The 21,821-nt window shown below is 50.6% G+C and overlaps 2 protein-coding genes across 3 annotated transcripts; both read right to left on the reverse strand.

Moving 5' to 3' along the window:
* Positions 1 to 15,107: 15,107 nt before the first annotated feature.
* On the reverse strand, positions 15,108 to 17,427 carry LOC131091666 (protein SLFN14-like). Its single transcript, XM_058037851.1, is given in 6 exon segments — positions 15,108 to 15,816; positions 15,942 to 16,167; positions 16,169 to 16,234; positions 16,236 to 16,292; positions 17,023 to 17,078; positions 17,170 to 17,427. Coding segments are annotated over 6 exon segments (1,188 nt in total). The 3' UTR covers positions 15,108 to 15,291.
* Positions 17,428 to 17,438: 11 nt separating this feature from the next.
* On the reverse strand, positions 17,439 to 21,575 carry BCL7B (BAF chromatin remodeling complex subunit BCL7B). Of its 2 annotated transcripts, none has more exons than XM_058037809.1 (6): positions 21,457 to 21,575; positions 21,065 to 21,140; positions 20,264 to 20,360; positions 19,116 to 19,286; positions 18,854 to 18,933; positions 17,439 to 18,468 (listed from the first exon to the last, which is right to left on the reverse strand). In XM_058037809.1, exons 1-6 carry the CDS (start codon positions 21,546 to 21,548, stop codon positions 18,376 to 18,378), a joined length of 609 nt encoding a protein of 202 aa, XP_057893792.1. In that variant the 5' UTR covers positions 21,549 to 21,575; the 3' UTR covers positions 17,439 to 18,375. The 2 variants fall into 2 exon arrangements, with proteins under 2 accessions (XP_057893792.1, XP_057893791.1); XM_058037808.1 differs by having other exon boundaries at positions 19,116 to 19,301.
* Between the last annotated feature and the right edge of the window lie 246 nt (positions 21,576 to 21,821).

A 21,821-nucleotide genomic window follows, 5' to 3' on the forward strand; every position in this document is an offset into this window, starting at 1 on the left:
AGATATTTTCTATACTGGCACAGTTTCTCCTTGAGAGACATGTTGGAAAAGCTTTTTGCTAAGATGTAGGTGACAAGAGACGCAGAAGACGGAGATATGGAGCTCTCCGACGCTAAGTGCCGGTCCCGGGCATCTTTCAGCAGAAGCCGTGCTCCGGAGAGCACCGCGACCGGCACCATGTTCTGTGCATGAAGAAGGCGCTTCTTCGCCTTCAAGAGTCAGAGAGAGCGGCAGCTTCGGAAAGACAAAGAACGAAGCCGCACAACACCGGCATTGTGTGCGCAGCTTTCAAACTGAGAGAAAACAGTACCTCACCACTCTCCTGCTTCTTTCATTCACATTAACTTTCCAATGGAAGGAGCTTTGGACAACTTTCATTTGCTTCTTGCTAAACACTCTGCAGAGCTCCATGTAACTTCTACAGCAAGATCGAGGATGTTTTCCATACTGGCATAGTTTCTCCTTGTGAGACATAGTGGAAAAGCTTTTTGCTAAGATGTAGGTGACAAGAGATGCAGAAGACAGAGATTTGGAGCTCTCCGACGGTAAGCGCTGGTCCTGGGTTTCTTTCGGCAGAAGCCACGTTCTGGAGCACACCTCGGCCAGCACAATACTCTGTGGGCGAAGAAGCCATTTCTTCCCCTCCCGGAGACAGAGAGAGCGACAGCTACCAAGAGGCCAAGAACGAGGCCGCACAATACCGGGAATGTGTGCACAGATTTCAACCTGAGGAGAGGACAGTACCTTACCACTCTCCTGCATTCACATTAACATTCCTTAGGAAGGAGTATTGAAACAACGTTCCTGTGCAGCTTGTTAAACTTTATGCAGTCCTCCCTTCAACGTCAAGGGACGTTTTCCGTGCTGGCACAGTTTGTCCTTGCGAGACATAGTGGAAAAGCTTTTTGCTAAGATGTAGTCGGCAAGAGACGTAGAAGATGGAGATACAATCTTGGACGGAGGTCTCCGAAGCTAAATTCCGGTCCCGGGCATCTTTCAGCAGAAGCCGTGCTCAAGAGAGCACAGCGACAGGCACAATGTTCTGTGTGCAAAGAAGCTGCTTCTTTGCCTCCCCGAGATGGAGAGAGCGACATCTCCCAAGAGGCCAAGAACGAAGCCACACAACACTGGGATTGTGTGTGCACCTTTCCAACTGAGCTATTTGCCATTCCTGTGGAATCATCGTAGGTGTAGGAAGGCCTGGTTGTAAAGCTCCCATTGTTGCCATTACACCATTTATCTGCCGTAAATCATGTAAAAGTCTCCATTTTCCCGATTTCTTTTTTATTACAAAAACAGGGGTGTTCCAGGGACTGAATGATTCCTCAATGTGTCCCGCTTTCAATTGTTCTGTAACTAATTCTTGCAGGGCAGTAAGCTTTTCAGTAGTCAGGGGCCACTGGTGAACCCAGACAGGCTTATCTGTCAACCATGTCAGGGATACAACTGGACGTTCATTGCCCTGCAACACAGTGGCCCCCATTAAAAATCCGTGGTAATTTTGACACCCCATAGAGATAAACAATCTCGTCCCCACAAACTTTGAGGAGCATCGGCAACATAGGGTCTGATGTTAGCTTGTTGGCCATCAGGATGTTTCACATTAATTACAATGGCTGACAGGCCACCTGTTGTAGCACCACCCAATCCCAGGAGTCCAAAACTTGCACGAGTGAGAGGCCATGATTGAGGCCAGCAAAGTCGCGAGAATATTGTGACATCTGCTCCAGTGTCAATCAAACCTGTTACTGATATAGTTCCTGGATGACATCCACTGGCGGTGAGAGTGCATGTCTTTTCTGGACGGCTCTCTGTTACTTTCTCAGTCCAGGACACTTGAGATACTCCTGTCAATCCAAAGCTTCCTGTGCCGCGACTTCGGTCCACTGTATTTGGAACAGAACTCACAAAAGGTACAAGTTGAGCAATGCAAGTTCCTTTCTGAATAGTGACAGGAGGATCATCAATGGATACCATGGCATGAATCTGCCCTAAATAATCAGCATCAATAAGCCCTAGGTGCACATGAATACCTCTAAGTGTAGTACTTGATCTCCCTATCAAAAATGCACTCAATCCCCATCCTATCGGACCATAGGCATCAAGGGGTACCTTACATATTTCTTTTGTTAAAATGGTTACTGTGTCAGCGGTGGGTATATCAATCCTTGCGGACCCGCTTGTCGCCCCTGAGTATTGTTCACAAATGGGTAGCTTTGCAGGGCTGGGAAGGCCCGCATTTGCTGTTGTGGTTGTTGGGGTATTTGTTTCCCCACACGCCCCCTCGCGCTCCTCTTTGGGTTTCCCAGCAATAGCTGACCATTTGCATGATATTTACTCCTGCATTGCTTAGCATAGTGCCCAGATTTAGCACAACGATTGCATACAACATCGCTGCTTGCACTTGGCCTAAATGATGTTTTCTGGACAGTACACTGTGACTTTATGTGGCCCTGTTGTCCACAATTATAACACTTCACTGGAAGTCTTAGCACTGCAGCAAGAGCTGCCATTTTATGCTCAACTGAACCAACTTTTGAGCAAGCAGTAACCATTTCAGATAAGGTGAGTTCCCCAGGCAAAGTGTCAATAACCTTTCTGCAATCTGGGTTTGCATTTTCTTTATCCAGTTGTACGCACAATTTGTCTCACAAATTTTCATCATCTACCTGTTTCTCAATAGCGGCAGCACGTTTTTCTGCAAACTGCAAAAATGGTTCTCTCGTCTCTTGTTGTATAGTGACATATTTCTGTTTTGGAGCTGCCATTTCCATTGTTTTAGTTAAAGCACTCATGCCAATTTGCTGAGCTTGTGCCAAAATCAAAGGATCCCACCTTGCCTGTAAATCTGGATTAGCAAAAGGCCCAGTGCCCAGTAGGGCATCAACACCCACAGCATGACGAGGGTCGTGTTGAGGCAACTGCATATTTGTTAAAGCGGTGCGCCCAGCCACTCGCCTCCAGGTTTCTTGAAATACACCATATTGTACTGGCTGGAATAGAATTGTAGCAAGATGAGTGATGTCATAAGGTGCAAGCAAATCTGCATTAATTACACGTATTAATTGCATTACCTCTGAGGAATTAATACCATACTGAGCTACTTTCAGTTGGAGGTCTTGCACAACCCTCCAGGCAAAGACGTGATGACTGTCGTTCTGTCCTGTTCCAGGAACTGCTTTGAAAACTGGAAAAGCCATAGGGTTATCACAAGCAACATTTGCATTGGCACTGTTCTCCTGAGGTACTCTTGGAGCACCTAACCTTTCTATGGTGATCCAATTCTTTTCTTCAATTGCTTTCCTCCTAACAAATTCCCAACACTCCTGAGGGTGTCGAGGAAGCACAGTTACTTGACATGGAGGCAAAGTCCATGGGGCAGTAAGGCTAGAGCTCTTAGGAGATGAAGGGACCAGAGCTCCTTGTCCCAACTCAGGTGTTACTGCAGGAGACTCATCAGTTGATTTGCTGTTGCTGTCACTGCCAGGTAACGGAGGATACGGCCTTGCAAATTGTTCAAGCCGCTCAGAGGGGAGCGGGGGGGCAGATGGCTGGACCAGAGAGGAGGAAAATGGGGGGGCAGATGGCTGGGTTTCTCTCTCTGCTAAAGACATTTCAGCTAACTGGTGTAGCAATGTAGTATATACAGGCACTATCGCGAGCTGCTGCGCAGGTGTGAGATAAGGAGGCTTAGGGGTCTGATAAGAGGCTAGGGCAGGTTGCCCAGAAGTTTTGGCAGCTTTCCCAGAAGCCTTGGCAGCTTTCCCAGAAGCTTTGGCAGCGTGCCAGGTAACTCCCATGGCATCCAAACTTTCTTCACCAAGTTCTCCATCAGAGCCCCCTTCTACCTCAGAGGCCCCCCTGTCAGGTTCTGTTATCAGCCCCGACTCTTCGTCCGCATCTTGCTCCGTTTCTCTATTTTCCATTCCTTTAAAGCCTCAAAGAACGAGTTCCAAGTAACTGCTAGATCAACAACTGTTTTATCTCCCGCTCGAATGACTTGCCAAAGTCTGTCCCCGAACTTCTTCCATGCCTTAACACTAAATGTTGTGTCGGGATCAGTGCCAAAATTCTGTGATTTAGCCCACAGCAATATATTACGAAGTGCATAGTCTGAGTATTAATTCCCTTATTTCTTAACAAAACTTTTCATGTAGACAGAACATTTTCTTCCTCTTTAGATAAATTTTGTCCCATTATTACTAGTTGGTGGCTCACCTACTTCCAGGTGTCTTGATTGGAGGGAATCAGGTCCGGACCTCCCTGTGGCTTCCACCTGCCACTCTCAGTTGCACCAACGCCGCCTCCCCCACTACGTCCCAGTGGGTCACGGTTGTCAGTTGCTAGGACCCCGTATGGGCCCCCACCGACTATGTTCTTATCACGTCGGCGTCTCCAAAATGTCGCAGTCGAGACGGTCACGACATAAAGCAGAGACCACAAGCAGTCTCAGTTGGCAATCATTGGCAACCGTTGGCAACTGTTAGCAACAGGTGGCAACAGTTGGCAACACTTTATTAGTGAAAATGGCTGATCTTTTATACACTTTCCAGTTGTTTCCCATCCAGCTGCAGAATGTTCTTATCTTTCTTCTCTCGATCTCCTTGGTTACGGCCTTGGAGAAAGCTCCTTATCAGCTTCTTCTTACTTCTCGCTCCTTTAGCTAAGAGGCCCGCTGCTAGCCCCTTCCACACTGTCCAACAGTGCTGTGCCATGCTCTAAAAAGGCAAAATTTGCTGGATTTCTCCAAAACTAAAGCTGCCAGCAACTAGGACGCTGCATGTTCTTAGAGCTCCAAACGTCACCTTTCAACTGATTCCCAGACCCTGGGGAAATGACTTCTTTATCGCACAGAAAAATGCCTACATTTTGGGGCCACTCACTCTGGCCAACAGGGCAGTGCAGAGCACAAAATTGGCAGACTTTCCTGGATTTCTCTAGAAATAAATCTGTCAGTAACTAGGACCCTACAAGGCCTTAGAGCCCCAAAGGCCTCCATTCATCTGATACAGATACCCAGATGAAAGGACTTCTTTTTTCCATGGAATACAGACTTCATTTGAGGCCACTTGCCTTGACCGACAGGGTGGAGCCAGGTTCGAAAACTACAAACTTTGCTGGATTTCTCTAAAATTAAAACTCCCAGTAACTAGGACCCTGCAAGGCTGCAGACCCTCAAAGGCCACCGTTCGTCTGATACCTAGACCCTGGGTAAATGCCTCCTTTTTCCCATGGAAAATGGACTCCGTTTGCAGCAACTCCTCCTTGCCGAATAGGGCGGTGCCAGGCTAGAAATAGGCAAACTTTGCTGGATTTCTCCAAAACTAAAGCTGCCAGTAACTTGGACCCTACAAGGCTTTAAAGCATGAAACACCACCTTTAAACTGATATGTGGAGCCTGAGAATAGGAAACCTTTTCCACACGGAAAATGGCCTCCGTTTGCGGTATCTCGCTCTGACCGACAGGGCGGCGCCAGGTAAGAAACGGGCAAACTTTGCTGGATTTCTCCAAAACTAAATCTGCCAACAACTAGAACGCTGCGCGTACTTAGAGCCCCAAAGGCCACCTTTCAACTCATTCCCAGACCCTGGGGAAATGACTCCTTTCTGCCCATGGGAAATGGCCTCCATTTGCAGATTCTTGCTGTGACCGACAGAGGGGCGCCAGGTTAGAATCAGGAAAACTTTGCTGGATTTCTCTAAAACTAAAGCCGCCAGCAACTAGGACCCTGCAAGTCCTTAGAGCCTCAAGGCCACCTTTCTTCTGATAGCCAAACTCTGGGAAAATGACTCCTTTATTCCCATGGAAAATTGCCTGTGTTTGCGGACACTCGCCCTTACCAACAGGGCTGTGCCATGCTCCAAACAGGCAAACTTTGCTGGATTTCTCCAAAACTAAAGCTGCCAGCAACTAGGACCCTGCAAGGCCACAGGGGCTCAAAGGCCACCTCTCATCTGATACCCGGGCGGTGGTAAATGACTGGCACAGGCCCTGCCCAACAGAGTGGCGCCAAGCATGAAATTGGCAAACTTTGCTGGATTTCTCCAAAACTGAAGCTGCCAGCAACTAGAACCCTGCTAGATTTTACAGACCTGAAAGTCACCTTTCAACTGATACCCAGACCCTGAGGAAATGACTTCTTTTCCACACGGAAAATGGCCTCCATTTTGCGGCCACTCGCCCAGACTGATATGGCACTGCCAAGCTCTAAATTGGCAAATTTTGTTGGATTTCTCCAAAACTACAGCTGTCAGCAACTAGGACCCTGCAAGTCCTTAGAGCCCCAGGGCCTCCATTCATCTGATACCAAGGCGAGAGGACTTCTTTTCCCCATGGAAAATGGCCTCCATTTGCAGCATCTCATCCTGACCGACAGGGCAGTGCCTAGCAAGAAATGGGCAAACTCTCTGGATTTCTTCAAAATAAAAGCTGCCAGCAACTAGGACCCTGCAAATCCCTAGAGCCCCAAAAGTCACCTTTCAACTGACTCCCAGACCCTGGGGAAATGTCTCCTTTTTCCCATGGAAAATGGACTCCCTCTGCAGTAATTCACCCTTGCCGACAAGGTGGTACCAAGGTAGAAATTTGCAAACCGTGTTGGATTTCTCCAAAAGTAAATCTGCCAGCAACTAGGACTCTGCAAGGCTATTGAGCCCGAAAAGTCACCTTTCATATGATACCCAGACACAGAGGAAAGCACTTTTTTTCCACACAGAAGGTGGCTTCCACTTGCAGCAACTCCCTCTAGCCGACAGGACGGTGCCAAGCTAGAAATAGGTAAATTTTGCCAGATTTCTCCAAAACTAAAGCTGCCAGCAACTAGGACCCTGCAAGGTTTTAGAGCCCTAAAAGTCACCTTTTAACTGATACCCAAACCCTGAGGAAAGGACTTCTTTTCCACATGGAAAATGGCCTCCGTTTGAGGCCACTCGCTGTGACAGACAGGGTGGCGCCAGGTTAGAAATGTGCAAACTTTGCTGGATTTCTCCAAAATTAAAGCTGCCAGAAACTACAACCCTATAAATCCTTAGAGCCACAAAGGCCACCTTTTATCCGATACCCAGACCCTCAGGAATGGACTTCTTTTCCACGTGGAAGATGGCTTCTGTTTGCAGCCCCTCCCCCGGTAGACAGGACGGCGCCACCTCAGAAATAGGCAAACTTTGCTGGATTTCTCCAAAACTAAAGCTTCCAGCAACAAGAACCCTGCAAGGCCTTAGAGCCTCAAAGACCACCTTTCATCTGATCCCCAGACCCTGTGGAAATGACTTCTTTTTCCCATGGAAAATGGCCTCTGTTTGCGGACACTCATAGTGGTAGTCGCAGGGGTGGCAAGCTAGAAACTGGCAAACTATTCTATTTCTCTATAACTAAAGCTGCCAGCAACTAGGACCCTGCAAGTCCTTCGAGCTGCAAAGGCCACCTTTCATCTGATCCGCAGATAATGGGGTAATCACTTCTTTTCCAACAGAAAATGGCTGGGGTTTGAAGCCACTCGCCCTGGCCAAAAAGTGCAGTGCCGAGCGAGAAAATTGCAGCCTTTCTAGATTTCTCTAAAACTAAAGCTGCTAGCCACAGGGACCCTGCAAGTCCTTAGGGCCCCACAGGCCACCACTTGCTCATACACAGACCCTGGGGTAAGGCCTTCTTTTTCCCATGCAAAATGGCACTTGTTTGTGGCCACTCGCCCTGTCCAACATTGCTGTGTCAAGCTAGAAATTTGCAAACTTAGCTGAATTTCTCCAAAACTAAAGCTTTCATCAAGAGGTCCCTGCAAGTCCTTAGGGCCACAAAGGCCACCTTTCATCTGATACACAGACCCTGGGGAAATGACTTCTTATTCCCACAGAAAGTAAGCTCCATTTGCGGCCACATGCCTGGGCCAAACAGGGCAGTGCCAAGCTAGAAATTGTCCAGCTTTGCTGGATTTCTCCAAAAATAAAGCTGCCAGCAACGAGGATTTTGACAGGCTTTTGAGCCCTAAACCTCACCTTTTAACTGATCCCCAGACCCTGGGAAAAGGCCGCCTTTTTCTAACAGAAAATGGCCTCTGTTTGCGACCACTCGCCCTGGCCTAACAGGGCGGGACCAAGCTAGAAATAGGCAAAATTTGCTGGATTTCTCCAAAACTAAAGCTGCCAGCAACTAGGACCCTGCAAGTCCTTAGAGCACAAAACGTCACCTTTTATCTGACACCCAGACTCTGTGGAAAGGACTTCTTTTTCCCACAGAACATAGCCTCTGTTTGCAGCATCTCGCCCTGACCAACAGGGCAGTGCCAGGTTAGAAACTGGCAAACTTTGCTGGATTTCTCCAAAACAAAATCTGCTAGCAACGGGGACCCTGCAAGGCCTTAGAGCTGCAAAGGCCACCTTTTATCTCATACCCAGACTCTGGGGAAAGGACCTCTATTTCCCCATGGAAAATGGCCTCCAGTTGCAGCCACTCGCCCGGGCTGACAGGGCAGTGCCAAGCTAGAAATTGGCAAACTTTGCTGGATTTCTCCAAAATTAAAGCTGCCAGCAACGAGGACCCTGCAAGTCCTTAGAGCTACAAAGGCCACCTTTCAACTGATACCCAGAACCTGAGGAAAGGACTTCTATTTCCCAAGGAAAATTGCTCCGCTTGCAGCCACTCCCTCTGAGTCACTGGGAGGCGCTTACCGAGAAATTTGCAAACTTTGCTGGATTTCTCCAAAACTAAAGCTGCTAGCAACTAGGATCTTGCAAGTCCTTAGAGCCCACAAGGCCACCTTTCATCAAATTTCCAGACCCTCGGGAAATTTCTTCTTTTTCCCAGGGAATATGGCCTATATTTGCGACCACTCACCCCGGCCGAACTGGGCAGGGTCAAGCTTGAAATTTGCAAACTTTGCTGGATTTCTCCAAAACTAAAGCTGCTAGCAACTAGGATCTTGCAAGTCCTTAGAGCCCACAAGGCCACCTTTCATCAAATTTCCAGACCCTCGGGAAATTTCTTCTTTTTCCCAGGGAATATGGCCTATATTTGCGACCACTCACCCCGGCCGAACTGGGCAGGGTCAAGCTTGAAATTGGCAAACTTTGCTGGATTTCTCCAAAACTAAAGCAGCTAGCAACTGGGACCCTGCAAGTCCTTAGAGCCCCAAAGGCCACCATCATCTGATACCCAGACCCCGGGGAAATTACTTCTTTTTCCCATGTAAAATGGCCTCCTTTTGTGGTCACTCGCCTGGGTTGACAGGCCACTGCCAAGCTAGAAATTGGCAACCTTTGCTGGATTTCTCCAAAATTAAAGCTGCCAGCAACTAGGACCCTGCAATTCCTAAGAGTCCCAAAGGCCACCTTTCATCTGATACCCAGACCCTGGGGAAATGACTTCTTTTTCCCACAGAAAGTTGCTCCGTTTACGGCCACTTGCGCTGGATCACCGAGAGGCACTTACTGAGAAATTTGCAAACTTTGTGGCTTTTTCCAAAACTAAAGCCTCCATCAAGGGGATCTCTGCAAGTCCTTAGGGCCACAAAGGCCACCTTTCATATGATACACAGACCCTGGGGAAAGGCCTTCTTTTTCCCATGGAAAATGTCCTCCATTTGCGTACATTCTCACTGGTAGTCCTTGTGGTGGCAATTTTGAATTTTGCAAACTTTGCTTGATTTCTCCAAAACTAAAGCTGCCAGCATCTAGGAGCCTGCAAGTTCTACAAGCCCACAAGGCCACCTTTCATCTGATTTCCAGACCCCGGGTAAATGGCTTCTTTTTCCCATGGAAAAGGGCTTCCGTTTGTGGCTACTTGCCCGGGCCACAGGGCGGTGCCAAGCTAGAAATTAGCAAACTTTGCTGGATTTCTCCAAAACTAAAGCTTCCAGCAACTGGGACCCTGCAAGATTTTAGAGCCCCAAAGGCCACCTTTTATCTGATCCCCAAACCTTGGGGAGAGGACTTCTTTCTCTCTTGGAAAATGGTCTCTGTTTGCAGCCACTTGCCCTGGCTGAACAAGGCAGTGCCAAGCTGTCACTTGCAACACAGCACAGCCTCATGGAACACAGGTGCCCCAGGAACTTTGCTACTGCTCATGACTGAATGTGTCCATTGTGAAGCAGCCGAGTCTAACTGAACAGAGGAGAACATTGTTATAAAATGGACTCTCATGGAAGCAAGTGTCAACTCTTTTACAGCAGGCCCTCATGGAACCCAGGAGACCACTGTGATACAAAGGAATCATGGGGAAAAAAGTTTCAATTTTGAACAGTGGGGGGTCTCATGGAACAAAGATGCCACTTGGAAAATGCCAAGGCATGTGGAAGTCCGTGTCCACTGTGACAAAGCACAGCCTCAAGGAACTCAGAAGACCATTGTGATGCAATGGAATCTCATGGTTCCAAGGCTCTACTTTGACTAAGTTGGTCCTCATGGGCCACAGGAGCCACTGGGACATCAGCAGGCTTAGTAGAAACAAGGCTCCATTATTGCACAGCAAGGCCTCATGGCACCTGGGAGGCCATTGTGATGCAAAGGAATCTGATGGAAGTAAGTGTGAATTGTGACATAGCAGGGCCTCATGGCACTCAATAGACAACTGTGACACGATGCAATCTCTGGGAACCAAGTGCCAACTGCAAACAGAGCGGGGCCTCATGAGACACAGTTGCAAGGTGGATATTGTCAGGGCAGGTGGAACTCAGTGTCCATTGTGACACAACACAGGCTCATTAATAATAGCAGAGCACAGTGACACCATGGAATCTTTGGGAACCATGGGTCACTTGTAAACACAGCTGAGCCCCATGGAACCAAGGAGACCACTGTGGTACAATAAAATCCCAAGGAAACAAGGGTTTTATACAGTTATAAACACATCAGTCTCTCATGAAACTAAAGGGAACATTGTGATGCAGTGGAATCTCATGGATTCAAGGCTCTACTTTGAGCAAGACAGGCCTCATGGAACACAGGTGCTACTGGGACATTGCAAGGCCTAGTAGAAACAAGGTTCCATTATTGCACAAAAAGGCCTCATGGCATCTGGGTGGCTACTGTGCCACAACAGCATCTGATAGAAGTAAGTTTTCATGGAGACATCAAAGGACCTCATGGCAACCTGGAGACCACTGTGACGCCATGTGATCTTGGGGAATGCAGTGTCAACTGCAAACATGGAGGGGCCTCATGGAACACAGGTGCCACTGGGATATCCCCATTGCTCATGGAAGCAAGTGTCCATTATGACACAGACAGGATTAATGGAACATAGGAGATCACTGTGACACAAGAAAAATCTCAAGATACTAAGGCTCCATTGTGACACAGAGGGCCATCATGGAACCAAGGTAACCACTGTGAGGCAATAGCCTTATGGAACAAAGAGTAAGTTGTCTACACAGCAGAGCTTCATGGATCCCTGGTGCCAATGGGACATTTCCAAGACTTGTGCAAGCAAGTGTCCATTGTGACACAGCTAGGCCTAATGGAACACAGAAGAACATTGTTAGACCATGAAATCTCATAGAAGCAAGTGCCAACTCTTTCACAGCAGGGCCTCATGGAACCCAGGAGACCGCTGTGATGCAATCGAGTCTTGGGGAAAAAAGTTTCAATTTTGAACAACACTGGGATTCATGAAACACAGGTTCCACTTGTGTACTGCCAGGGAAGGTGGAACTAGGTGTCCATTGGAACACAGCAGAGACTCATGGAAGTCAGAAGACTATTGTGATGCAATGGAGTCTCAAGGATCTACTTTGTTTAAGTGGGACATCATGGGTAATAGGTGTCCCTGAGACATTGCCAGGCCTAGTAGGAACAAGGCTCCATTTTTCAAAGCATGCCCTCAGGGCATCTAGAAGGCCACTGTGTTGTAAAGGAGTATGATGGAAGCAAGTGTCCATTCTAACGTAGGAACACCTCATGGCACCCAGGAGACCATGGAGACACAATGCAATCTCTGGGAACCAATTGGCAACTGCAAACTCTAACCCCTAACCTTAACCCATACCCTAACCCTCTGCCCTTCTCCATCACCACTGCCCCTCTGTTGTATTGCACTAAATAGTTATTTAGTTGTTTGCACCGGATGTTTGGTAATTTACACTGTTCACATGATTTGTATCCTATGACCACATGGTCTTCCCAACCCCCGCCAAGTGTCAGCGTTGGTGGTCTCTTCCTGGGTTACCCCTTCTCTTGCCCCTCCTCACAGGTATCCCATTGGCTGTGGTCCTCTTCCTTTGCCCCCACTCCCCTGGGTATAAAAACCCCATAGAGGCAGCTGGCTGGCCTCTTTTTCCATGTGAGGTTTTCCATCTGATGGTTCTTCTGGGAATAAAGAGAGGAAATTCATTCCCATGTGGAGAAGAATGCTTCTTGTCTTTTGCCTTTCTCCATGTAAGATCATGTGGGCTGGGGTCCATAGCTAGTTGGATTGACCTGTACAGTCTGTCCAGACATGGATTCTTATATCCCACCATCCCTGTCCTAACACCAGGAAGCACTGCAAGCCATACTGCACTGCAAGATGGAAGTCGAGGTCTAGGTTGTGCTCAAGAATGATGGAAAACACCTTTCTGAGAAGAGCTGTCTTCCCAAAATGCAATTTTGCATTCTTTCCCAAAGTTCATTTTTAGCCTGCCACCATCTTGGGAAGGATATCTTGACTCACATGCCCGTACCACCATCTTGAGTGTACCTGAAGTGACTTCTGGCCATTATTGCCATCTTGAGTGCGGTGTGATGCAATTTCTGGTAAATCCTCACCATCTTGAGAGTAGCACTAAGAGATTGTTCTGGATCCACCATGTTGACTGTTACGGCACGTGACTTCCTGTCATGCTCGCCATCTTGAGAGTGGACTGATGCCAATTCCTGACTCCTCTACCATCTTGAGCACATTATCATCACAGAATCACAGAATCACTAGGTTGGAAGAGACCTTTAAGATCATCTAGTCCCACCCATGCCCTAAAACCACCTCAACTAAACCACGGCACTCAGTGCCACATCCAATCTTTTTTTAAACGCATCCAGGGATGGTGACTCCACCACCTCCCTGGGCAGACAATTTCAGTTCTTTATCATTCTTTCAGTAAAAAGCTTTTTCCTAACATCCCACCTAAGTTTCCCTTGGCACAGTTTAAGAATGTGTTCTCTCATTCTGTCGGTTGTTGCCTGGAAAAATAGACTACCCCCCACCTGACGACAACCCTGTTTCAGGTAGTTGCAGAGAATGATAAAGTCACCTCCGAGTCTCCTTTCCTCCAGCCTAAACAACCCCAGCTCCCTCAGTGTTTCCTCGCAGGGCTTGTGCTCCAAGCCCTTCAAGTCATGTGACTTCCTGCAGCCAAAGCTCAACAGCACATGGTAAGAGCCCTCTTTCCTCATTTGACTCACTACAACCCTCCTCAGCCACTGCCACTGCAGCTGGGTTCCACACCTGGTGCTCCCAGGCACCACATGTGCACCAGGGCCAGCAGGAGGGAGCGGTAGGCATGGAAAGCGCCTCAGTGACACTTCGACGAGTCACTCACTGTCCGTGCAAGGATTTCTTAGTTGCAGCACTCCTTTTTAGCTGCAGGTGGCCTCAGTGAGTCGTTTAGAGCATGGCACGTATGCCCATTTCTTAGTTGCAGTACTGCTTTTCGTCTGCAGGTGACACTACTGAGTCACTAAATAGCATATATGCGCAGTACCTCGTGGTTATCACCAGGTGGCAGCAGCGAGGTGGCAGCAGCGATTTAAGTCCCAGCCAAGATATCAGACTGTTTTGGAGTGACACACAAAATGCTTTTTGCTTGAATAGACAGAGCTATCTTTATTGCCTTCGTAGAGATCATATTTTCTCCCATTTTCAAGCCCTTTCTTTATTTTAAATTATATATACAAAAGGTACATTTGTATTTTTAAACGCTGTGTATTAAGATAATATGCGTATTTAGAATTTCTTATACTCTTAAGATCCTGCATATAAAACAGTAGATAAAGGGTTGCATTTGGAAATCAATGTTTATAAAAATTATATATATATATATGTGTGTGTGTGTGTGTGTGTGTGTGTGTGTATAAAACATAAGAAAATTTACCATTTTTAACTACCCTAACCATTACCCCTTACAACTGCATCTAACCCAGCAACTCAGCATCTCAAGAGCAGTTCAGAGGCAGCTCCCAGGAGCCCAAAGCCAGCCAGAGCCATAACTCGTGGCAGCTTTCATCTTGTAACAATCCTTCAATGTTCACAATTTTAGGAGGCAGAATCCCACTTTTAGCCCCAGGAGTGTGAGTGTGAATGTTAGCTCTTTTCCAGAGGAAGGAAAGCCTCGCAACCCACTGTCTCAGGGACAGTTGAGACACAGCCCCCAGGAGTCCAAGGCCAGCCAAAGCCTGGCAGATTTCATCTGGAAGGAATCCTCTGATATTTACAAGTTTAGGAGGCAGAATCCCATTTTTGGATTACAGCGCCTGACCACAAATTGATGACCCTTTTCCATATGAAGGAAAGCCTGGCAACCCAGTGTCTTGTGGGCAGTTGTGTTCCAACCCAAACCACTCCACGATTCTACGATTGAGAGTGCTTCAAGAAGTCCTGCTGAATGAGTTCAGGGATAGAGGTGCCACTGCAGGCCAGTAACTGCACCATCATCCCAGTGCCTGGGGCTGGGCATGTGTCAAATGGCCCTTTCTAGGTGTGGTGAGAACACCCTGAAAAGAAGTTGATCTTTCCTCCTGAATGTTTGCAGCAGAACACAGAAATGAAGTTGATGCTAACATAAATGCGGGTTTTATTTATCTGGGTCTGCAGCTGTCATGAGCTCCATCCATTTCCGGCTGCTCAGTCTTTTAGTCAGTGCCCAGCTCCCCACACTCTCCCCACACCCTGATAGTGCCCAGCACCATCCAGAATTCAGGGTCACCATCGAGCACAGTGCAGCCAGATGACTCAATGTGCATGGCACAGGCATAGCCCTGTGAACAGCCTGCTTGGTCATAAACACCCAGGATGTGCACCTGTATTACAGCGACCTGAAGAGGTCTTCATGGTGAGACAGAAGGATGAGAATCTTGTTTGATGATCAGAAGGCTGAATTTATTAATATATTATATATAATACATTATAACTATACTAAAAAGAATAAGGAGAGAAGTTGCAGAGGCTGCTAAGCTAAGAATAGAATAGAAAAGAATGAATAACAAAGTTCTGTGTCCAGGGAATCTGTCCCCAAGCTTGGTCCTGTGATTGGCCCCCAATTGTAAACACGGAACATGATCCAATCACAGGAGCACCTGCTACATTTCACAGCAGCGGATAACAATTGTTTACATTCTTCTTCTGGGGCCTTTGCTTCCCAGAAGATGCACAAATCCCAAAGAAAGGATTTCTATGAAAAAATGTCTACGACACACCTGGATCTGCATGCCAGCCCCAGAGCCACAGAAGTGATGGGCACACATTGAGCTGATGGCATCAGATACTGTTTGTTCTAAAGCTACTTTCTCCACATTACTGTGGGTCCCAGTGACTTTACTGTTGTCATCCACACCAAAAGATAAATATCCACCCTCAGTGTTTGCAAAGGCAGAGACGTATTTAGGAAAGTTTTTTCTGATGTATTACAAGCTACTCTTTGTACTGCATTTCTTAAATTCAATATGTGTTGCCTGTGTGAAACCCAGGACCTCCCCAACCAGCACTTCATCTTTCTTTATAAACCTGACCACAGTATCTTGGATGTTGTGCTCTTGGATGTTTGGAGGAGTCTCTTTTGCTCCCCCATCAAAACTCAGCTGAGCTCTCTTGGGGTCAGTCCATTCTCTTTGTGGCACTTGACACAGTTTTTCTTCCTCAGGAATTCAGGAGCTTCTCTGGAAGTCACAGGATAAACCAACGTGCCAGACCTATAAAACAAATCAGTGGTTAAGCTGCAGCGGTGCAACTTTGTGGCTGCACCTCCCAGCTCCAGGCTTCAACAGCTCCATGTTTTAACAAAAAGCAGCAGGTTACTCCCCTGCTGCATCCGTGCAAAGTATGGATGAGCCTTTCTTCTGCCAGTGCAATCCCTGAGGCTCGTCTCTATGTCTCCACAAATGCCATGCTCCCAGAAGTAATTCCTGTCCTCACCCTCCATTCTCAAAATTCCTCCTCCTGAATTCAGCAATGCACACTGCTGCTATGGAAAAGACTTTTTCTGCTTTCTGATTGCTAGACTTCTTCTTTCTGGAACTCTTTCCTAAATGTGTTTTCCCAATAACTACCAACATCAGGATAGTTTGTGGTCAAATTAATCGGCAGCTGCCTCTCTTGGCTGGCAATCATGATCCTGAAATGATATATTATTAAAACCACTTCATGATTATCATAAAATTGTTAGGGTTAGGAAACCTTTCTGAGACCATGGAGTCCAATTGGTCCCACAGCACTGCCAAGACCACAACTAACCCACGTCCCTCCCCTCGTGCCACATTTACACATCTGTTAAATCCCTCCCCAGGTGGTGATTCTATCACTGGCCTGGGCAGCCTGTGCCAGAGCTGGAGAACCCTTTCACTGAAGAAACTTTTCCCTGATGTTCAACCTAAATCTCTCCGGAGACTACTCAAGATTGTTTCCCCTCATGCCACTCCTTGTTCTGTGGGAGCAGAACCCAACCTCACCCTGCTTGCACCCTCCTGTCAGGGAGTCCTGCAGAGCAAGAAGGTCCCCCTTGAGCCTCCTTTTCTCCAGACTGAGTCTCCCAGGTTCTTCAGCTGCTCCTTATCAAACGTGCTCCAGACCATTCCCTAGCTCCACTACCCTTCACTGGACATGAAGAGAAGGGCATACACGCAATATCGGGATCAAGAAAACTTGGGAAAAAGGAAACAGTGGAAAATGAAAGTGAAAATTAAAATAATTTATTACAAGGGCAGTCAGGTCTGAGCGGGCTTGGTGCGGAGGCCGCGGCGTAACGACGGGAATTGCTTGGGCGCTCTGGCACTACTCTGAAGTCACGTCGAAACCACATCCCCGCCTCCGGAAGTCGCGGCCGATTTTTCCCGGCCCCGCGGTACCTGAGGGCGAAGAGCCCCGCCCCGCGGGCAGAGTCCCTGGGGGGGGGCGGGGGCGGCTGCGGAGCGGGCAAAGCCCCGGGCCGGGGCCACGGTCGGAGCCGCTGCGCAGGGCTGAGGGGCCGTCCCGGGCTCCTCTTCCCTCCCCACCCGCCCCCGGCCGGCCTCGCCGGGCTCCAGTGCCGCCTCGTCTCGGGGCCGTCCCCCGCCGCTCCAGACAGCGCCGGCGACCGGCAGGGAGGAAAGTGTGGAGAACGGGGACCGGGCGCTGACCGAACTTCCCGGGGAATCGGGCTCTGGGCCGGCTCTGTGGGCGCCGCAGGCGGCGAGTGCCGGCAGAGGGCTCTGTTTGGAAGAAACGTCCCTTCCTTTCTCTTCCCACGCGGTCCCTCCCCACTCGGCCGACATCGTGCTCTGCATCTGTATTTCAAAGTTTAATTTTAAAAATATTCTATTCAGTGCTAAAATAACTTTCCACTTCCACGCGCGGCCGCGCCTCCAGCTTCACCATGCTCGATCACGGACTCGGCGGGACATGCAGTGGCAGCGGGGGGAGAGTTGGGGCTAGGGGGGCAGCGGGTATTGGGGGGCAGCAGAGCCCCAGGGCGGGAGCGCTTCCCGGGAGCTCCAGCACCCTGCTGCTTCCTTTCCCACCTCGGAGATAGCGGGTACCTAGGCCGGGGCAAGGCCCTCCAACATAGGGCAGCGGCTCCTCCTGCTCTGCAGGCTCCCGGGGGACTGCAAATTCCACTCGGCTGGAGTTGTGCCCCGAGGCAGAGCCGAGGCCGGTCAGGACCTGCCCTCTGGGAGGGGAAAGCGCTCCACTCTCTCCCGGCATGAATGGCTTAAACTAGCAGCTTATTGCACAGCGTCCCAGTGGGTCCCTGCTGGCCGCTCCCTCACTGCCCCCCACACCCATCATCACCTGCTCCCACAACCGAGTGAACACATCACCCGCAGCAGGTGGAAGGTGCCTCTCCTGTTCCCAGCACCCAGGGGAAGGGCAGGCAGGGGAGCCACAAGCAGGCAAACAGCATCTGCCAAGTGTCCTGGGGACCATGGAGAGCAGGGAGCCCCATGGAGAACCCCCCCCCCCCCACATGCAGCCCACCCAGCAGAGAGCCCCAGCTCTAGGGCAGGGAGCAGTGAGAGAGAGAGCCAATAAATAGAGGCAAATTTGCAGGTACTGGCAGCAGCCCCATCCATCGGGCAGGGCAGGATAGGGCAGGGCAGGGCGCACTTGATGCGAGTGGTGGGAGCCCCGACACTGGGGAAGGGGCAGGCTGGAGGGAAGCACTGGTCCTGGGGGGCCAGGTGGCTCTGCAAGGGGCTGGCGAAGGTGCCGGGCCAGGCAGGTTAGCTCTCTGAGGCTGTGTGGCACACAGAGTTCTGGTCAGCACAAAATCTCTTCAGAGGTGGCGCACCAGAGTCCTCATCCTCTTCAGTTACCTGCAAGAGACAAAGGTCACAGGCAGTGACACTGAGCTATTCACACCTAGACAAGGCTGTGTCACACTATGGGGACAGCCCAGGCTGTCACCCATGCACAGGCCTCAGGGCACCAGGAATGGCAACCCACTCCAGCCCTGAAGCCTGCCAGAACTGTCATTTTCCCACATCCCCATATCCTTCCCTCACACTCCAACACTTGATCTGAACCAAGGAATAAAGACTAAAGCTCAGGAAACCAGGAGGTTCTGGGAGCTCCCAGGGGCACTTCGGGACTGCAGAGCAAGTCCATGCACCAAGATGCTTCTGCTACAAGCAGGAACAATGGTCAAAGGGCCAATCTAGGTCCATGCACATTTAGAGATGCTTTGAATCCTCCTCTTACCTGAGTCTCAAGGGGGACTGGCTCTTCCTTTGTGAGAGTGGGAGGCTCATCTGCCACTTCTGAGGAAGGCAGGGAGGGCTCTGGGGAGAACCAACAAAAATGCAGACCTCGCACCCAGGTCAGTGCTGACCGAGGACAGAACACCTAGCTAAAGAAGTCCCCAATGCCCTGTCAGCTTCCAGCAGTGCCATGGCCACCCACTGAACCACCACGTTCCCTGATCCCACCCATCTGCCTCCTCCCTTCTCAGCCCAGCACCCACCTTCCAGGGTCTCCTGCCCCAGGGTAGGAGGCTGTGAGTCGTCTGTGCGGAAGTCAGATGTGTGGGCAGGACTCATGGACTCACTCTGTTGAGGACTGGGGCTGGAGTTGGGACTGCTGTCCACCTTGAGCTGGTATACATCAGACAGGGAGCTCTGGTTGCTGTTCTCATCTGCAGAAACAGCACCTGGTGAAAAAGAGCACCTTGACGCAGGGGCACAGGCAGCTCAGGGCGGCACTGGAAGCTGGGGTCTTGCTGAGAAGGCAGAGCACAGTCAGAGAGTTAAACAGCGGATTCACTGTTCCACATCAGCCTAAGGGCTGTCAGGCACAGGACTGAGTCCTCCAGAAAACAGCAGGAATCATATACACAACTGGCCATGGGAGAGGGAATGTGCCTGCCCTGGGAATGAGAATGAGCACTGCTAAATCCCACATCTGCAGCTTGGGAGGGCCCTGGGCATCCAAGGGCAGGAATCTCCTGCTGTGTACCACGGTTTTGTTCCTCCTCTGTGAAGCAACACAAGGAATAATGCTCAGCACCATTGAAGAAGCAGGCCTGGCACACACCTTGCCAAAGTGCAGACCTGCAACAGAACCCCACCACATCTCCTGGGAGCGCCTGCAAATTTTCTTTAGCCACAGACAGAGCAGGTGCTGGGCAGATGTGTACACTACCTCAGCAGCAAGTCTGGCACTGCTGAAACCTCTCCTGGCTGCACCACAATGCCTAGACCAAGAGCAAGGCCAGGGACAGCCTTTGCCCCTTCACCCTAAGGTCCATGGAAGTAACTTTGGGAAAAGCAAGCTTGGCTGCAGGTGGCTATTGGCCTCTCCCCAGCAGAGCACGGAAAGGGGGGATCAGGAAACCCCACTTCTCCAGTTGGCTGTGAAGCTTCCCACAGAAGATACCAGAAACAGCCCATTAAGACTCTCTAACAGCAAAAATGAACAGTTTGGACAGGGACAATCCAGAAGTGAATCAGCCCAACTCCACAGCTCAACCTCACTGTTCTCCACTCCATGCCAGTGCTCAGGGGCAAGCACTGCTCTTCTCCATATTGGCAGCACACAGAACCAACAATGTCCCAGCTGCTGTACAGCCTTGGAGTCTTTCCCCACGTTGAAGGCAGCTCAGCCCAGACCCACCTTGGAACTCCAGAAGGAGGGAGGAGTTGGCAGAGGTGTCAGCTGGGAAGCCATTGGCTTCTCGGGCCGTGCTGCTACTCGATTTGGATTTCTCTTTCTTGAGGAGAGAAAGAAAAGCACAAACACAATGTCAGAGAAACACATGCTGCTTCAGAGGAGCCATTCCCCTTTCTGTCTCCAGATGCCCAGAGGGATGTGCTCAAGCTGGCCTCTTCCCTTGGCTTTGGGGGCACATTCCTAAGTGAGAGGCAAAACTCCATCTATGAAGGGACTGGGAATCAGGAAAGAGAGGAGGAGCTGATGCCCATCTAGGAATGTCACCAAGTAAAGCAAATCCTTGGAAGAGTCAAGCAGAAGCAGGAGGGGTCTCAAGAGAGCTCAGGGGGTTCGATAGTTCAGGGGAGGCTCAGTTTGGCTGAAGGGGCTCTTTGGGGCTGGGGGTTGCCCAAGAAGGCTTGACAGGAGCTCATGGGGCTTCAGAAGGGTGGGGTTCGGGGGTCGGCTTGGAGGCACTCGGGGGATCTCGATAGGGCAGGAGGGGCTCGGTCGGGCCTCAAAGGTGCTCAGCAGGGCTGGGAGGGCTCAGGTGCTGGCTTGGGGAGGGCTCAGGGGTCGACTTGGAGGGGACACAAGGGGGTTTGGTGGCGTCCGCAAGAATTGGGGGGCTCGGAGGTGGCTCGGGGGGCTTCGGTGGTCAGTAGGGCTGGGGGAGGCTCAGAGCTCAGCTTAAGGGGGGTTGTTAAGGGAGCTAGGCTGGCTGTGGGCGGTGGCTCCCGGCCCATCTCCACCAGCGGTACCCACCTCCTTACTGTCCGCCACTGGCACCCACTTGAATATCCGCAGAGACGTGTCGCCCACCGTCACCCACTTCTTCTCCCTGCGGGACGCAACGCTGATGGACCGGACCGGGCCTGGGGCACCATGGCAACAAACCCCGCCATCCCGCCACGCTCCGGTTGGCCCAGAGGAGCGTCAGCTCAGCACCGCGCAGCACTCCCCCCTGCCCCCCGCACTATGATTGGCTGGGCCAACCGCCCTTCACAGTCGCTTCCCTCCCCGCCACGCTCCCATTGGCCGACGCCCCTCCGCCCGCACCCGCTGGTTGGGCACGCACTCTCGAGTCGCACCCCGCGGTGCGGTGATTGGCTGCGCGCGGGTGGCAAGGCCCTCCCCCCCCGCGGGCCCGCCCTCACCATCTGCGGACGCGCTCGATGGCTGCCATCACCTTCTTGATGTCATCTTTGGCGCGGCTGCGGGTCTCGGCCCGCACCGAGCGCCCCGACATGGCGCGCGCAGCCCCGCAGCACCGGCCCCGCCGCACCCGCCGGCGCACCCGGCCCCGCGCACGCGCCCTGCGTGGCCCGCCCGCGCGCTGCGCTTCCTGCGTCACCACGCCCGACACGCCCCGGCTGCTGCGCCTGCGCAGGCATACACGCCCTACAGTGGGCACGGAAACGACGCGCAGGCGAGGCGACGGTGCACCGCCATCTTCCTTTGGGGCAGGTCCCGCCGCACACTACCGTGAGATCACCCTGAGATCCCGGGCCGGGGGAATGCT

The sequence above is a fragment of the Melospiza georgiana genome, chromosome 19, assembly GCF_028018845.1.
Source record: "Melospiza georgiana isolate bMelGeo1 chromosome 19, bMelGeo1.pri, whole genome shotgun sequence".
NCBI lineage: Eukaryota > Metazoa > Chordata > Aves > Passeriformes > Passerellidae > Melospiza > Melospiza georgiana.